This window comes from Gadus macrocephalus, chromosome 6 (assembly GCF_031168955.1).
Source record: "Gadus macrocephalus chromosome 6, ASM3116895v1".
NCBI lineage: Eukaryota > Metazoa > Chordata > Actinopteri > Gadiformes > Gadidae > Gadus > Gadus macrocephalus.
In genome coordinates this window covers 4,707,591-4,724,134 of record NC_082387.1, presented here as the reverse complement: position 1 = coordinate 4,724,134, position 16,544 = coordinate 4,707,591, and the positions used below count along the sequence as shown (strand labels likewise).

The window sequence follows — 16,544 nt, the reverse complement described above, 5'->3', positions numbered from 1 at the left end:
GGCAGGCAGGGCAGGCAGACAGACAGACAGACAGACAGACAGACAGACAGACAGACAGACAGACAGACAGACAGACAGACAGACAGACAGACAGACAGGATGGAATAGATAGATGGATGTTAATCGGAGCTCGGCCATGGCTTGTCATGGGTATTGTGTTCCTGTTTCGGTTTATCCTCATAATCACACTGAACTTTGTGCTTGGCCCACTGGGTCTGGCAGGCTGGAGTCCTCCCGCTGGTGTGGGTTGATTGCTATATCATTAAAGTGCATGACCTCTACATCTCAAGCTCAATGTGCCCAGCTGATGGATCTGTACAGGCTTCATGCTACATTACCAGTGGATTGGTCACGGCTGCAAAAGCAGCTCTTATCCTGAGACTCCCTGGGTTCATACTCTCTACACCCTAGCCAATGGAGCTTAGGCCCAACCATGGCTGAGGCCCCAAGCCACCATCACCTCCACCCCTCTGGGGGCCCTACGCCAGCTGGGGACACCACTGCTCTGGGTGGGTGTGCCCAAGTCCTGTGTGATGTGACATGTGTGTGCCGAATGGTGGCCTGCTGTGGTGCTTCTCTTGGACACTGCTCCCCACCCCGCACACCCCTATACAGATTGTTTACATGTCCCACCCACCCGCACCATAGCTCAGCTCTGGAACTCTAACCCTATGGTCCAACCCGCCCAAACCCTGCCCATTCCTAAATACATGTAAGCATCCAACTTGTGTGTTCCAGGCTGTAACCTGACCGATAATTTAAACAAAGCCAAAGCAGCTTCACTATTTGTATCGGCGTGATGGTAGTCTCACTGATCACCATTATAACAGCTCTTACAGCGTCAGGCAACTGAGGAAAATCAAAGAGGCGCTCATTAGCGTCACAGTAAGGAAACAAGGCTGAGAAAAAAGTTCTCTAGAAACAGAGGAGAGAAGGCTGGGGTTTATTAAGCATAATTGTCGTATGTAACCGATATGTTTGATTGAGACGATAACTTCACAGTTACCGTATGGCTACACATGGCAGTGGCAGCTGAGAGGTTATTATTCCCTATAGCATAAGGAGAGGAGTGGTCACGCAGCTAACCTTCACAGAGAGCGGAAAGAGGCAGCGCTTAGAGGCAGCGCTTAGAGGCAGCGCTTAGAGGCAGAGCTTAGAGGCAGAGCTTAGAGGCGGCACTCAGAGGCGGGCGCTTGGACCACCACCACCACTATGTTGCTGTTTCCACCACCTGACCCACAGGCCTGCATTCTGAGCTCCACCAGTGTGTTGTTTAAAAGGCCTATGGAATGTGGAACAAATCCCCTGAGCTTTATTGGCCTGAGCCGGCTCCCTATTGGCCGGGCTTAAGAAACGGGGGTCCTGCGCGGGAGCTTACAGAATTTCACATTGAGGCCAGAAACAGAGAACATCCTGTTCTTGGGACGTATGTCCCGCCAAGGCTTTCATATGCCATGGATGGTGCTGGTGCCCATGTGTGTCTTTGTGTGTGTGTGAGGGTGTGAGTGTTTGTGAGTGAGTGTGTGTGTGTGTGTGTGTGTGTGTGTGTGTGTGTGTGTGTGTGTGTGTGTGTGTGTGTGTGTGTGTGTGTGTGTGTGTGTGTGTGTGTGTGTGTTCATGTGGGTGTCTATTAGCGTGATTTGGTTGTGCATGTTGGTGTGTGTGAATTTGTGTGTGTGTGTGTGTGTACATTTTTGTGTATTTGGTTGTGCATGTGGGTGTGTGTGAATGTGTGTGCTTCTAGAGTATACTGAGTTGACTTCAAGTCAGCCAAGATTGTGTGGTTTTGCATTTGTCTGTGCTATATCATATCCCCTCACATTTGTAAAAGTTCATTTTTTGTGTAAACCCTCAAACAACTCTGAGCACCACAACATCACACAGTTCCACCCAGTCTGTCCAAAGAGCATTACATGAAAGCATTGCATTACGTGCTTGTTTACACCCAAGCACTAGTACTCATACGCACACACACACACACAGTCTGCAAAGGGGGTAAGCTGGTGCATACCTGTAATGTACATCAGATTGTGTACTTGATAATTGAAAGCATATCCTTGAATGGCTAGATGTTGTTGTTTTTTTTTGTTGTTTTTTTGTGGTCTGTTTTGACCACGTCATTTAAAATTGCAGTTTATTTTTTTAATTATATTTTTTTGCAGAGATTGCATTCATAACATTGTTAACAAGTTATTTCTTGTTATTGATTACAGAGAATAAAAACAGTACAAGTGTCTGTTCGTAACCAGCAAAACCGTAATAATGAAAAAAACCGTCAAGTCAAGTCAAAGTCAAGAGGGCTAGGTGTTTGTTACTTGTTGTTGCCATTGGTTTTAGGCCACCTGAAATGCTATGGATAAATTATAAAAAAGTATCAATAAAATATATTTGATTGATAGAGAGAGAGAGAGAGAGAGAGAGAGAGAGAGAGAGAGAGAGAGAGAGAGAGAGAAAGAGAGAGTTAATGGACAAGGCTGGAGTCTGTTCAGCGATGTTAAGTATGGAAAGATTATGTTCTGATGGAGCTGGACACAGTGCTATCTCAGCTGATGCTTCATGCTCAGCCCCATCTTTTATGATCGGGAGAGTTCAAGTCAATGGAAATGGCTTTGCATCATTCTTACACCTTTACGCTTATCCTGAATGCCACGATCTATGAATATATAAAAAGGAAACCCCTCTGTCCCTCTACAGAACGCCACACTCCAACTTTTACTTTTGAGGTAGACTGCCGACTAGTTTGTGACATCCCACTGTGCTATGCACATGTATCACCTGCTCTGTACTTAGGGCATTACAGAGAAGCTCTTTCCTCTGCTAGTCGGTTTTGGAAACTCCAGTCTGGTAAACCATTCTGGACAGTCCAAATCTTCCCTGAGTAGGTAAGCATAAAGTAGTATTTCAGCCCATATAATGACAACAGCATAACAAATTGGATACTTGTCTCAGTAATTCTAATGTCTCTTAGCAGCGAGTATTGTACTTGGCTGTGATTATGTTTCTGAAGTCCTTGTAAATCCACTGTATTGTTTGTTTTATTGCCTCTCCTTGGTAATTATCTCATTCCCTGGCTGTGGAGAATGTGGCTTTCTGGCTCTGGGCGCCGTATTTGCCCTCCCCGAAAAGGACAGAGAGTTGTAGTCTGGTCAGCCCGTTTGAGATAGGCTGGCTGATCTACAGTTGTTTCTCTCCCTCTTGCATGAGAAGAAACAGGGGTTGTGAAATTAGTCCTCTTGTTTTCTGCTTCCCATTTCATTTGAGCCAATACCACCCCTCCTTTCTCTCTCTCTCTCTCTCTCCCCTCTGTCTCCAAAAGCTCACAGTTCACATCTGGTTTTGAGTCAAGGCCAGGTTGTTTTTTTCTGGAATGGAGGGATTTTTATTTCTCAATGACTCCAGCGGCTCTCCGGCTTCATGGCGTTGGTAATGAGAACGAATTATGTTTGTTTTCAAAGTGCTGTTCACTTTTATCCACTACGCTATCCAACAAGCCTCACTTTCATCATGTCAAAGACAATAATCCCTCATCAGTGTCCAGATGTAGCTTTGGTAGGTTGTTGACCCGTCATCGAGCGCTTCCTTTGGTCACCTTCATCAGTGTCAGGTGAAATCATTGTTCCCTGCCAGAAACTTCCCTGCCAGAGAGGTCACCATCACCCACTATTATTCATGAGACAGTTTTCTTAGAACTTGATCTGAAAATGAATAATATTTGTGGTGAATCTTGTGGCGGATCTTGTGTGAGGATAAATAAAACATGAGATTGTTTTGAAAAAGTGGAAAGAGATATTATGTAGTCGTGCTAATGCTATATTCAAGTTTAGTTTTTTAAGTTGAGCTAATTATTAGATTAGATTAGATTTCTTTATTGTCCTTGTTCAACAGAGTTAATCAAAAAAATTAAGTTTAGAGCATCACCACTGGCATAGTATATAAATATAAATATATTAATAAAAAAAATAAAAGAATAAAAAAATAAAAAAATAAATAAGAATAATAACATGAATGAGAATGCAGCAAGTCCAGTCCATAGTTGTGATGTGTGAGAGTGAGAGGAGGGGGGGGGGGGGAATAGTGTACAGTGCAGCAATGCAGTCCAGTTCACAGTTATTGAGGGAGTTATATGACCGAGGGCTTGGGGGTGGGGTGGGGGCTTGGGGGTGGGGTGAAGGGGTGCGGGGGGCAGGTCGTTCGTTCAGCAGTCTGACAGCCTGTTTATAGAGGCTATTGGTCAGTCTGCTGGACCTGGAGCGGATGGAACGGTATCTCTGTCCAGAGGGCAGTCGCTGGAAGAGATGGTGCGCTTGGTGAACCTTGTCCTTTAGGATGTTGTTCACCCGGCGTAGGCAGCGGGAGGTGTAGACTTTGGAGATCTCTGGGAGGCTCTTCCCAATGATCCTCTCCGCAGCCTTGACCACTCTGTGGAGGGCCTCCTTTTCGGCCCTGGTGCAGCTGGAGAATCACACCATTAGTCCGTAGGTGAGTACGCTCTCTACTGCGCAGTGATAGAAGTTGACCATCAGTCCCTCCGCGTATTCCCCTCTTCTGCAGCCGCGCACAGCGTCTCCTCCTCCACTTCTCAGCCTCAGGAGTGCCGGATGGTGATCTGGTGATCTCGGCTGGGATGGGGAAGTCCGCTGGGAGTTGGCGAAATGGAGCGTTGTTGAGCTTTAAAAGTTAATTTCGGCTGTACTTCATTGTCGGGGTTTGAAAGCAGTGTGAAAAGCTGTGTGGAATAATATTAAGTGCTACCAAAAATTACAAAAAAACGCGCCAGATTTTGGGAGCTCTGGGCCGTTGCAACTATGTGCGCCGCCGCCATGGCAACAAAGCCATGTCAGCTGTTCTGTCTGCTCGATAGGCAGTGCGGCCATCTAGCTCAATAGCCGAGTCCGGGGTCTTGTTCTCCAGCCAGGTTTCCGTAAAGATTAAGCTGCAGCAGTTCTCGATGTGTTTTTGTGAAGCTAGTTCCAGTCGGATCTGCAGCCGCGCACAGCGTCTCCTCCTCCGCTTCTTAGCCTCAGGAGTGCTGGATGGTGAAGTCCGCTGGGAGTTGGCGAAATGGAGCGTTGTTGAGCTTTAAAAGTTAATTCCGGCTGTACTTCATTGTTGGGTTTGAAAGCAGTGTGAAAAGCTGTGTGAAATAATATTAAGTGCTACCAAAAATTACAAAAAAACATGCCCGTTTTGGGAGCTCCGGGCCGCTGCAACTATGTGCGCCGCCGCCATGGCAAGTATAAGTAGTATAAGTATACTAATTATATAGCTTATTGTAAAACTAAACCATCCACTGGTTCCGAAACCAACATCACTTTAAAATGATACCAGTCGGCATCAAAGATGTATTCAGGTTTCTTATTCTGTCCCGCAGTGTGCCTGGACTGGCAGACTGACCCCCTCAGATGATCGGGAGGCCAAGTCATTTAAAACCTGGTCTATAAACTGTAGAAAATGAGATTCTCAAGCTATAGTTAAAGTAAACTCTATGTTTTAAAAAAGCAACGTAAAAATATTGTGAATACTTAAGGGATTGACTCAAAAGGGGGGGGAGGAAGCTAGTGGGGAGGTAGGGGGGTGGGAACAAATATGTGTAATGTTTCATAGTAGGAGGATGGGAAGTAGGCAGCCAGGCAAAGAGACTGCTGATGGATGCCTGATGTCACCTGCTTGAGGAGCTCTGGTGAAGCTTCTGGTTACTCTATCCCACATTAAGTCCTGCCAGGAGGCCGTGGCTGCAGGGAGGCACAGACATATTAGGCAGAAACAAACACCCAGCTCCACACCCTATTATGTAAAGGTGTCTCGCAGAGAGATAAAGATTGAGTTGCGCGCTGTGTGGCTGTCATCACAGATATCCGTTTTTTTTCTGTTTTAGAAGACAGTGGGAATATAGTCCGTCTTTGTCTCCCGTCATTTATTTCTTCAGGTGTTGCTTTGCTGGTGAAATGTTTTGTTTTGTTTTCTCAACACCAACCTCTGTGATGAGGTTTTCTATATAATGGGCTGTATTTGGGGTTGATGGGGTATGAGCTGAGAGAAATGTTTTAATATTGTCCTGTAATGGATATTATACAGGTGGATAAGTGCAATTGTAAGAGAAAGAGCTCATACTCTTGGTAAACCCTTCACAACTCTACACTATACCACAAAGGTAGTGGGGAGACGCTGATGGTAAATGAGAGAGCATGGCCCTGATCCAGTGGAGGTTGATTACACATGAGGAGTCAAGGCCAACACTGTGGGTGACTGGGCTGAGGGTGTTGATTCTGTGTTGAGTCGCAAACTACAGACTGTGGTCCAGTCCCAGCCAGCTCTCTCATTAGCTCCCCTATTGGATGTAATGAGCACAACCAGAAAGCTGCCTTTGCTGAAAGTTGAGGTGAATCCACTGTTTCAGCTCCCATTCCAATACCATGAGATTAAAAAAAAACTTTTGGGCTGAGAGTTCTAGAAAGGATTGGTGTGTGTTATACCCATGGTAACGACCCATGGGGAGAGACCATCACCTGCGCTCGGAGCAGAGAGAACTGTTTGACAGAGACTGGCATCGGATTTGACACCTGTTTTCTCTAAATGAGACATTTTAGTAACAGTGACAGAATGGCATAGATGACTGTGTTGATGATCTTATCTTATTAACACATTTTACCAACAAATAAAAAAAGAAAACGTTTTGGGGTTCACAGGCTCTTTCAAAAAGGGTTCAGAGAACAATCCCAAAGAAACACAGAGCATGTGCTTTTTTAAACCAGATGTGTAAGCGTCAGCCCTCGGTCGGGCTCACCTCATTAGAGCCTTTGATTGACTGCTGCCAGCCTGCGGTTTGATTTGCAAATGTCTGTTCTCATTGTGAGGCCTGTCTTTCATTTCCAGAGGTGCTTACCTAGCGCTGCATCCCCACGGGAGGAGGATTAGAAGAATCAATGTGATGTTTCTCGGAGCCATACAACAGTTTGTGTGTGTGTGTGTGTGTGTGTTTGTGTGTGTGTGTGTGTGTGTGTGTGTGTGTGTTTGTGTGTGTGTGTGTGTGTGTTTGTGTGTGAGAGAACTCCCTCTCCCTTACACACCGCCCTTCATCAGGGGATTGTGCTACAAAACCTGAGATAAAAGCACACCCAGCGCTGGAAGGAAACAACAACTATGGCAACAGAAACCTTAAAGAGATGGAAAGTGTGTGTGTGTGTGTGTGTGTGTGTGTGTGTGTGTGTGTGTGTGTGTGTGTGTGTGTGTGTGTGTGTGTGTGTGTGTGTGTGTGTGTGTGTGTGTGTGTGTGTGTGTGTGTGTGTGTGTGTGTGTGTGTGTGTGTGTGTCTATTAGCGTGATTTGGTTGTGCATGTTGGTGTGTGTGTGTGTGTGTGTGTGTGTGTGTGTGTGTGTGTGTGTGTGTGTGTGTGTGTGTGTGTGTGTGTGTGTGTGTGTGTGTGTGTTCTGAGACCTGATTAAAGACAGCTGCCGGGTTGGGGCCCAGGAAGAGGTGCCTCCACCTCTCCGAGAAGCCTTTCATAGCCTTGTATAAAAACCTCCATCTCCACCTCTCCCACCGAGCACCCAGGAACTTGTAACGAAGCCCTTACCCCATCAGGAGGATCTCCTCCTCCTCAACTCCACCCTCTCTCCCCCATCTCCTGTCCTCCTTATCTTTCTCTTGACTCACTAACTAGCACTTCTGCCTTCTTCCCCCCCCATCACCTCGTCCCTTCTCTCTCTCTCTCCTGCTCTCCCTTCATAGTCTCTTACTCCCTCCATAGTGTCTCTCTCCCTTCAATGTGCCTCTCTCCCTTCATAGTGTCTCTCTCTCTCTCCTGCTCTCCCTCTATAGTGTCTCTCCTGGTCCCCTCCGTAGTGTTTCTCTTTCTCCTGCTCTCCCTTCATAGTCTCTCTATCCCTTCATAGTCTCTCTCTCTCCCTCCATAGTGCTTCTCTCCCTTCATAGTGTCTCTCTTTCTCTCCCTCCATAGTGTCTCTCTCCCTTTGTAGTGTTTCTCACCCTTCATAGTGTGTCTCTCTCTCCTGCTCTCCCTTCATAGTGTCTCTCTCGCTCTCTCGCTCCATAGTGTCTCTGTCTCTCCTGCTCTCCCTTCATAGTGTCTCTGTCCCTTCGTAGAGTCTCTCTCTCTTCATAGTGTCTCTCTCTCCTGCTCTCCCTTCATAGTGTCTCTCTCCCTTCGTAGTGTCTCTCTCCCTTCATAGTGTGTCTCTCTCTTTAAAGTGTCTCTCTCCCACCTGCTCTCCCTTCATATCGTCTCTCTTCCACCATAGTGTCTCTCTTCCTTCATAGTGCCTCTCCCTTCGTAGTGTCTCTCTCTCTTCAGAGTGTCTCTCTCCTGGTCTCCCTCCATAGTTTCTCTCTCCCTTCATAGTGTCTCTCTCCCTTCATAGTGTCTCTCCCTCTCCCTTCATGGTGTATCTCTCTCCCCCGCTCTCCCTTCATATTGTCTCCCTCCATAGTGTCTCTCTCCCATCAGTGTCTCTCTCTCCCTTCATAGTGTGTCTCTCCCAGTGTCTCTATCGCTTCATAGTGTCTCTAGATTACAGGCCCATGCGTCACCCTGTGAAGCAAGCGATGATTATGAGCTCAGAGATTGTTAAATAGCACCATAAGCCCCGGCCGCTATCATTACCTCCTGGATGAGATGAGAAAAGAGAGAGAGAGAGAGAGAGAGAGAGAGAGAGAGAGAGAGAGAGAGAGAGAGAGAGAGAGAGAGAGGGGGGGGGGGGGGGGGGGGAGAGACACAGAGAAATACAGAGAGAGGCAGACAGAGAGAGAGAGAGACAGAGGGAGAGAGAGACAGACACAGAGACACAGACAAAGATAGAGAGAGGTTGGTTGGGGGAGGTGGTATTTCACCTAAATGCACACAGATGTGCAGACCTTGTTTTTAGCCTCAGCCTCTGTTGAAGGTATTGAAGGTACATTATTTTGTTTTTCTGGTGCTGGTCAGATTTATTTGTCTCATTTCCATACACATGCTCTATTCAATCTGGTGGGATTTCATTTCAAAAAGCTTAGTCAAGTTTACTGTAGTTGAGATTACTTGAATGAGATGAATCTTTTTTATGTGTGTGTGTGTGCGTTCCTTCCTCCGAACAGGCACTTTTGAATGAAGATCTCCTAAATAAGAAGTGGTTCAGCTTAATGCAGTCTCAAGAATATCTATGTGTGCCAGCAAGACTATCCAAAGGGATATCCAGGATTTGGATATCCACTATCCAAATCCTGTGTAGTTCTCTCCCCCTCGCCTTTAGCTTTACAGCTCCATGGAATTGTGTATTTAATCAGTTCCATACAGTACCCCCACAGCAATCCCCCCTCTTCTAGAAGTTTCCATCTGGCCATTTTCGTACAACTTTTTTTTCTCTATTATGGATCAACCACTTAACTGTTCCAATGCAATGTTTCCAGTATACAATACAACCTATCAAACTATTTACTCAACTCATCGTGGTGGTTTTCTACGAAATAACTCAAAGTTTACTCTGCGTTCCCTGGAATATTAAACAATATTTAATTGAAAAGGGCATTCTGCCGAAGAGGGTTCAAAGAGAGACCTATAAACTGTCAATTTCTTAGTGATTTAGCAGAAACTTTAATCAGAAGTGACCGACAATGAATTGAGCTACATCAGGAGCAGGTAGGCCTGAAGGCCTCTTCCTATCTCAAGGCTGACCACAGCTAGGCTACGGACCATGGGGCAATCAGGAGAACCACCTTGAGAATATCCTATCAATGCATTGTCCTTCCCTGGGTTGACCCACCATGGTGGTCATCTCTGTGATGGACGTGATCCTGCTGTGTGTTGGATCGGTGGCTTGCTGCAGACAGCCTAGCACAACAATATGCGCTGGTCACCTCAGAGACTCACTGGAGCCTCCTGCCTGTCGCCCGTCTTTCTTCTCATCTGCGCAGGAAAGGCATTGAAGCTGAGATTGTTTGTTTTTCTACCGTGTCTGTGGTCAGCTCACCACATACCTACATCCCCCCACTAACATCCAGCCCCCATCTCTTCTTTCTGTGTCTCAGGGGCTTGCACACGGTGACCTGAGGGAGGGCCCATTTGTAGAACATCCCTGTCCCCTAGAGGGTGAGTTGGAGAATAGGATTATTTCTAGTGCTCCTTGATGATTAGTTAGCCGTGGACAGCAGCTATTCAGTGTCATTCTGTCTCTGGTATTAATGTAGAGATATGATCAACTAAATAGCATTAATATATCACTTATGCTTGAATGCATTGTGATTTATCATTCAAAGTCAACATTGACTGTAAGATGATTGAAGATTTATACTAAAGATGTGTTGTGTTTTGTTGTTTGACAGTGGTGCTGCCTCCAGAGAAGGGGGAGGGCTGTGAGAGTTACCTGCAGTACCTCCGCTCAGCAGAGGGGGAGCGGGAGGTCCTTCTGCGGGACACCAGCAAAGCTCCAGGGAAGAAACGCATCAGTCTTAATGTGAGTAACCACCATAAACGTAATGGTGACAACACACTGCATCCCTTAAACATACACATACTAATACTTTAATACTTTCTAATAATACTATTCTTATTTTTTTCAAATCCATCTGGAACAACTAATAAATTAACTTTACACATCTATTTTTATTTAATTTAAGTTGCTCATTTATATATTCCTGGACATTCTTTGTTGTTGCACTGTTTCTTTAGCCTGAAGACAAACTGTTCCGTGAGAACTCCTACAGACACTTAGAAGACTTTGTTTTATAAATGGATAGGTGTTTTTAATTTAAAAGTATCAGCTAACCTCAAACAAAAACCAAAGGACAGGAGAAAGATAAGGTGAAATCAAATGATAATCCAAATCTTGAATACGCTAACAGGATTTGGAATGTAAAGTGTCCCTTGAAGACAGCAACCGACAAGAGTGGTTCTTCACCCTCTATGACTTTGACAACAGTGGCAACGTTCATAAAGAGGTATTCACAAGAATCTCTAAATGTCCTTTTAGATATTTTTTTAAGTTGTTTTACAAAGCATCGCCTACAGTTTTTTCATTTTCTACGGCGTGGATGCACATAATTATTTCAAGCTATCAAACTCTATGGAATGGCTACTTTCCCTAATTTTTGTACTTCATGATCTACTTCACCTTGCAGGACATGTCCAGCTTGATGCACACCATCTACGATGTGGTGGACGCCTCGGTTAATCACTCGTGCCAGAACAAGAGCAAAACGCTGCGTGTCAAACTGACCGTTTCTCCGGAAAATAGATCCCATAGAAGGGACAATGGGACAGGTGAGAAACCAGTGAAAGGACTCTTATTGAGGCATCCTGATGCTGCACGGCCTATGAGGATTGAATGTGGATGGGGTGGATGACTACAATACTACAGGTCTGTTCATTCTAGTGTCTGCCCTCCTCAGAGCGTGAGCAAGGTCGCTGTCACCAGGAAGAGAGTCGCTACGCGGACAAACGACTCTCGGATAACATCAGGTCAGTACAGCACTAGTCCACACACACACACACACACACACACACACACACACACACACACACACACACACACACACACACACACACACACACACACACACACACACACACACACACACACACACACTCTCTAAAAGGTTCCAACACAGTTGAGCAGGATCATTGGTGTGGTGGCAGTGGTGGTAATGTAGTGGTTCTGGGTTTAATCCAGGCATCTTGCGTAAGGGTTATGGTGGTCTGGTTGGTCTGCTAGATTACAAAAATACCTGAATAGGAATAGTTACAATTGTGTTTGTTCTGTCCAATAAGAGCGCAGCAGAGTTTGGAGCCCCTGCCTCCTGATGGCCAGCACTACTGTGTTGATGAGAACACAGAGAGAAGGAACCACTACCTGGACCTGGCCGGGATAGAGAACTACACATCCCGCTTTGAAGGTCAGCCGAATCCCTTGGTTATGCAATACAAATCTCTTTTTGGCATGACTACATAACATATCTGCAGTAGAAGCAGTTTTTTTTTTTGCATCTGCCAGACACTGAAAACAAAGACTGAAAAACAATTCCTCCCCTGTAATTTGACAATTACTGTTGGTTGAGCAAAAGGATATATGGCAAGAGTTGGGACTTCTGGACATGGGACATTCCCCCATTAAAACCACACAGGTTCCAATCAAAACAATATATTTGGATGGAGTGGTGGAACTTGCAGTTTCAGAAAGTAAAAGTTCATGCCGGTATTTTGAGTACAGGGTCTTGTTTAGCAAATTGACACAAGCCAAAGCTGCCTCTGAAAGACGTTCACACATATTACTTCCTAAAAGCCTGTCCCCATGTGCTTATAGATTCATATTGGTCAGCGAGAGTTGAGCACCAGGGGAAACCAGAAACAAAGACTTTTACTTTCTAAAAACCTGTCCCATGTGGTTGGATGTTCATATCCAGGATTAGACTATTGACCAAAGCCACGAAGGCCTATGCACTCTATGCAACCGAAAACTGGCATTCAAGGCATTGCTTTTCATATTTTTTATAAATTCAAGGTACCTGACCTTTGATATTCAAGTTTGTTGAGTGTAAGCACCCTAATGATCCAAAAATATATATAACAAATAATCCATAGAAATCTATGAATGTAATTATTAAGAGGCTGGAATGGAAAGGGATGCTGTGTCTTGAGCAAATCAACCTCACCATTGTAGATTAACATTTAGGAGATGTTATAACTCTAACTCGGTAAGCCCTGTACTTTTTCAGGAGTTTCTTCATGTTTCTGAGCCCCAGTGATTCCTGTTGATTATACGTTTCTGTTAATTCAATTGCTGGGGTTAACTTGAGGTGTTTGATTTGATTTGCAACGTTTTTCCACGCAAACTCCAAGCCTTGTTACCTAAAACCATTTCCTCTTCATCCTTGTGTCCAGGCACCACCACCCCTCCCCCCCCCCCCCAGAAGGCCCCGGTCCGCGGCCCCCAGTCCCAGAGCTGCTCGCGCTCCCAAGAGCCTGTGGCGCACGCCGCCCACCACCGCCGCTCGCAGGTTATCGGTGACAGCTACGACCCAGTGGAGCCTCGGGGCAAGGGCGCACACCTCCTCAGGTCCCCCAAGGGGGCTTACAAGGGTGGGACGGGGGCGAACGGGAGCAGCAGACCAAGCAAGTGTCACGGCACGCACCCATCCACGCTCCACGGGGGGCAGGATGTGTATCACCTCCCTCACCACAACAACATGGGCCACCCCCACCAGCCACAGCACCCCCTGCAGTACAGCCACAGCAAACGCCTGAGGGCCAGGACAAGAGAAGCACTCCCCAACAGCAGGACCCCTCTGTCCCCTCCATCCCAACCCCACCCCGAACAGACCCGGCACCAGCCCCAGCATCACCCCCCCATGCCCTCAGTGCTGCCTGCCCTTGAGAGAGAGCACCTCTCCAGCCCCCCTGTAAGCCCCGGAGTGGTGGTGCCCCTGGTCCAGAGGCACGAGCACCACCACCACCACGAACACCACCACCACCACCACTATCACCATTACCATCAGACATGAACTAAGCTAACACCAGCCCCAGGGATCAACCACCACACCCGACGTAAAGGAGTCCATCGCGCCACCAGAAATGTCTGCATTAATGGCAAACTGTCGTGTCGCGGCTGTAAACCTTGTTTGCAAGCTATCCAGTGAAATATGTAAATTAAACCTAGACCTATGAAGAGAATGGGGTGTAGCGTGGAGAATATTGGACTGTATGATATGTTTCTGTATGAAATTGTCTATTATGAAAGTTGTACGGTTCTGTATTCATTGTAACATTTGCTTTTCCGACTGCTCTGTTTGTGTACGATCTCATAAAGGGACAGATATGCAGATAGCAGTATTGAGGTATTTGGAAATATTAAGTGTATCCTTCTTGATGCTGTTAATATAAAGTGCTTGTCCTAAAAAGTTGTGCGTCACGTAAGAGATGTGTTACGAGACCTTCAGAAACCGTGGATCTCAGGTGTTCAGGTGCTGCTGCTCTTAAGCTCTTCAAAGTTGCTTTTCTCATCTTCTGGGTCTTCCTACTGTGGACTTAAGGGACTCCCTCCGAAGAGAAGAATTAAATCACCACTGCCAATTTAAACACATTTTACTGTATAATTATTCAACTGTATATGCATACTGCATCGGTATAAATATGCATACAAGTATTTTGTCTTTTATATATTGTAATAAATATATATCATTAATCTTTGCCGTGGACATGATGATTCCAGAATCGCTGAGTTGAGAAGCCCCTGGAGCAAGGTACGTTTTAGAGCAAGGTACGTTTTATTACTCTGTTTTCTGGGAATAATTGACACAAGCAGAAACCAGAAAACCAGCAGTTTTGTCGTTTTTTCGTTTGGTCAAAAAAACGAAAATCAAGATTTCTGTTCGTTTATTCGTTTTTTCGTTCCTAATTAACAAAACGAATTTACCACTCAATATCTGGTTTCCGCCGTGTGCTTCGTTGCCCTGTGATCTTCAAAATAAAAGTTCTTCCGTTTGATAATGTCGACAAAAATATTACTGTATTATAGACACTAGCAGACACAGAGGACCACACCATCCATAGTCAAGACTGACACGGCTTCAAATAACAATAATAGCATTCATAATCATTTGAAAATGAGAACTTCTGAAGTTATGATGACTTCAATGCAGTTGATGTTTAGCCACAGTTAATACATGCAGAGTAGACCTGAGGGCTTTACTACGAGATCATTGTCCGGCTTTGAGCTTTGCGCTCTGTGCGCGTTCACATCAAAGGAGCTGCGATCGCGGGCTGCTGATTTCCTCACAGCCTGAGTGCTATGAGGAATACAAGTAATCACAACACATTTCTGACAGCTCAAAATTGCGCATCTGTTGACCTTTATCCATTTACAGTAAACAAATTATTTTTTCTTGTTGAAAGATATTATATAGGCTATTGTTTTCATATTATTATTTACTGATGGTGATTACAGAATGCGAGTGTGTGCTATATCGAAAGCGAGACTGGGTGTGCGTATGAATATCGGCTACAGTAAGTGTTTTAAGGTGCTGTACAAGCAAATCATATCGTCTACTCTGTACAGTGACAAAGAGTGTACAGTAACCTACTTCATTCAATATCGAATAGGCTACTGTAGCCTACACTATGTACAAATGGCTTTGCTCTTTGCTCATGGCAGTTGTGAAAGTCATTTTAACATGTCAACAGGCAAGCTTCACTCATTCCAGGATGTATTATGCGTTGTCCTATAGCCTACTTGGAACATGTTTTGAAATGGATCCATAGTAGCCTATAGAAATTTGCTCATAACAGGCCAGCTGGAATACAAAGCAAACTCTTTGTATTCCAGCTGTTTTTTTTGTGATGTTTTAATGTTGCGTTGGTAATGTGAAAGACAGCTTAGATGTTCTTAGATGTTTTGTTAACCTGATTCCTTTCCCACTCTGTTAAAGTAAAAGTGTGCTACTGCTGCAAAATATCTTTGCTTTTGTTTTTTTCTTTTCTTTAATGTGTTTGGAAATGACTTTTAATGATGTTAACTAGATCTCATAAAAGGCCTAAACACATCAAATTTGTATATACCCTATACCGTTTGACTATAAGACCTCTATAAGAATCTCCTCTGTGCAACTATTCATGTCAGTCAATGATCAAACTAGTAGCATGAATATGAATTACAGTCCAAGCGGGTTAGGCAAGGCAAGGCAATTTTATTTTTATAGCCCGTTTTTACAAACAGTTTGTCTCAAAGGGCTTTAATTAGCATGAGCATCATAACAACATCCTCTTCCCTTAAACCCTCACATCCACTGAATAAAAACTCCCAGGAAAACCTTTTTAACAGGGGAAAAATTGCAGTTGGTTCAGAGGGATGGAGCTGTGGAGAATATGTGGGAACACAGAGAGACTGCGAGACGCCAAGGCCAAACTACAAGGTGCGAAAGGTGAGGGGGTCTACTTCCCAGTCTGTTTGCCTGCTGACATGTTAAAATGACTGTCACAACTGCCATGAGCAAAGAGCAAAACCATTTGTACATAGTGTAGGCTACAGTAGCCTATTCGATATTGAATGAAGTAGGTTACTGTACACTCTTTGTCACTGTACAGAGTAGACAATATGATTTGCTTGTACAGCACCTTAAAAAACTCACTGTAGCCTATATTCATAGGCATACCCAGCCTCGCTTTCAATAGGCCTATAACACACACTCGCATTCTGTAATCACTGTCAGTAAATAATAATATGAAAACAATATAAAATATCTTCCAGCAAGAAAAAATAATTTGTTTACTGTAAATGGATAAAGGTCAACAGATGCGCAATGCAGGGCTCTCCAGTTTTGAACTGAGTTCAGTGACATTTTGTCGGCGGGGGGATATATTAATATGTGACTGCACACAAATTTGTCCACAGACATGGTGACCAATGTATGATAGTAGGCATTATTGGCCCTTAACAATAATATTCAGAAACAACACTGCCTCAAAAAGATATTGGCCTAAGCAACACCAGTAGAGGCATATAGTACTTTTCCCTATACGAAGTGTGGCGTGTGAGTGTGCATGGGTTGAATTGCGTGTGTC

General features: G+C 44.9%; 1 protein-coding gene across 2 annotated transcripts in view; it reads left to right on the top strand.

Moving 5' to 3' along the window:
* nkd2b (NKD inhibitor of WNT signaling pathway 2b) overlaps window positions 1-14,169 on the top strand; it is a 31,130-nt gene extending 16,961 nt beyond the window's left edge. Inside the window, exons 4-10 of one of the 2 annotated variants that reach the window (XM_060053009.1) lie at window positions 10,022-10,082; window positions 10,316-10,446; window positions 10,835-10,930; window positions 11,111-11,252; window positions 11,381-11,450; window positions 11,760-11,884; window positions 12,870-14,169. In XM_060053009.1, the coding sequence (XP_059908992.1) occupies window positions 10,022-10,082; window positions 10,316-10,446; window positions 10,835-10,930; window positions 11,111-11,252; window positions 11,381-11,450; window positions 11,760-11,884; window positions 12,870-13,489 (1,245 nt within the window). In that variant the 3' untranslated portion in view covers window positions 13,490-14,169. The remainder of the gene's footprint in view (window positions 1-10,021; window positions 10,083-10,315; window positions 10,447-10,834; window positions 10,931-11,110; window positions 11,253-11,380; window positions 11,451-11,759; window positions 11,885-12,869) is intronic. The other variant, XM_060053010.1, reaches the window with a different exon arrangement.
* The last annotated feature ends 2,375 nt before the right edge of the window (window positions 14,170-16,544 follow it).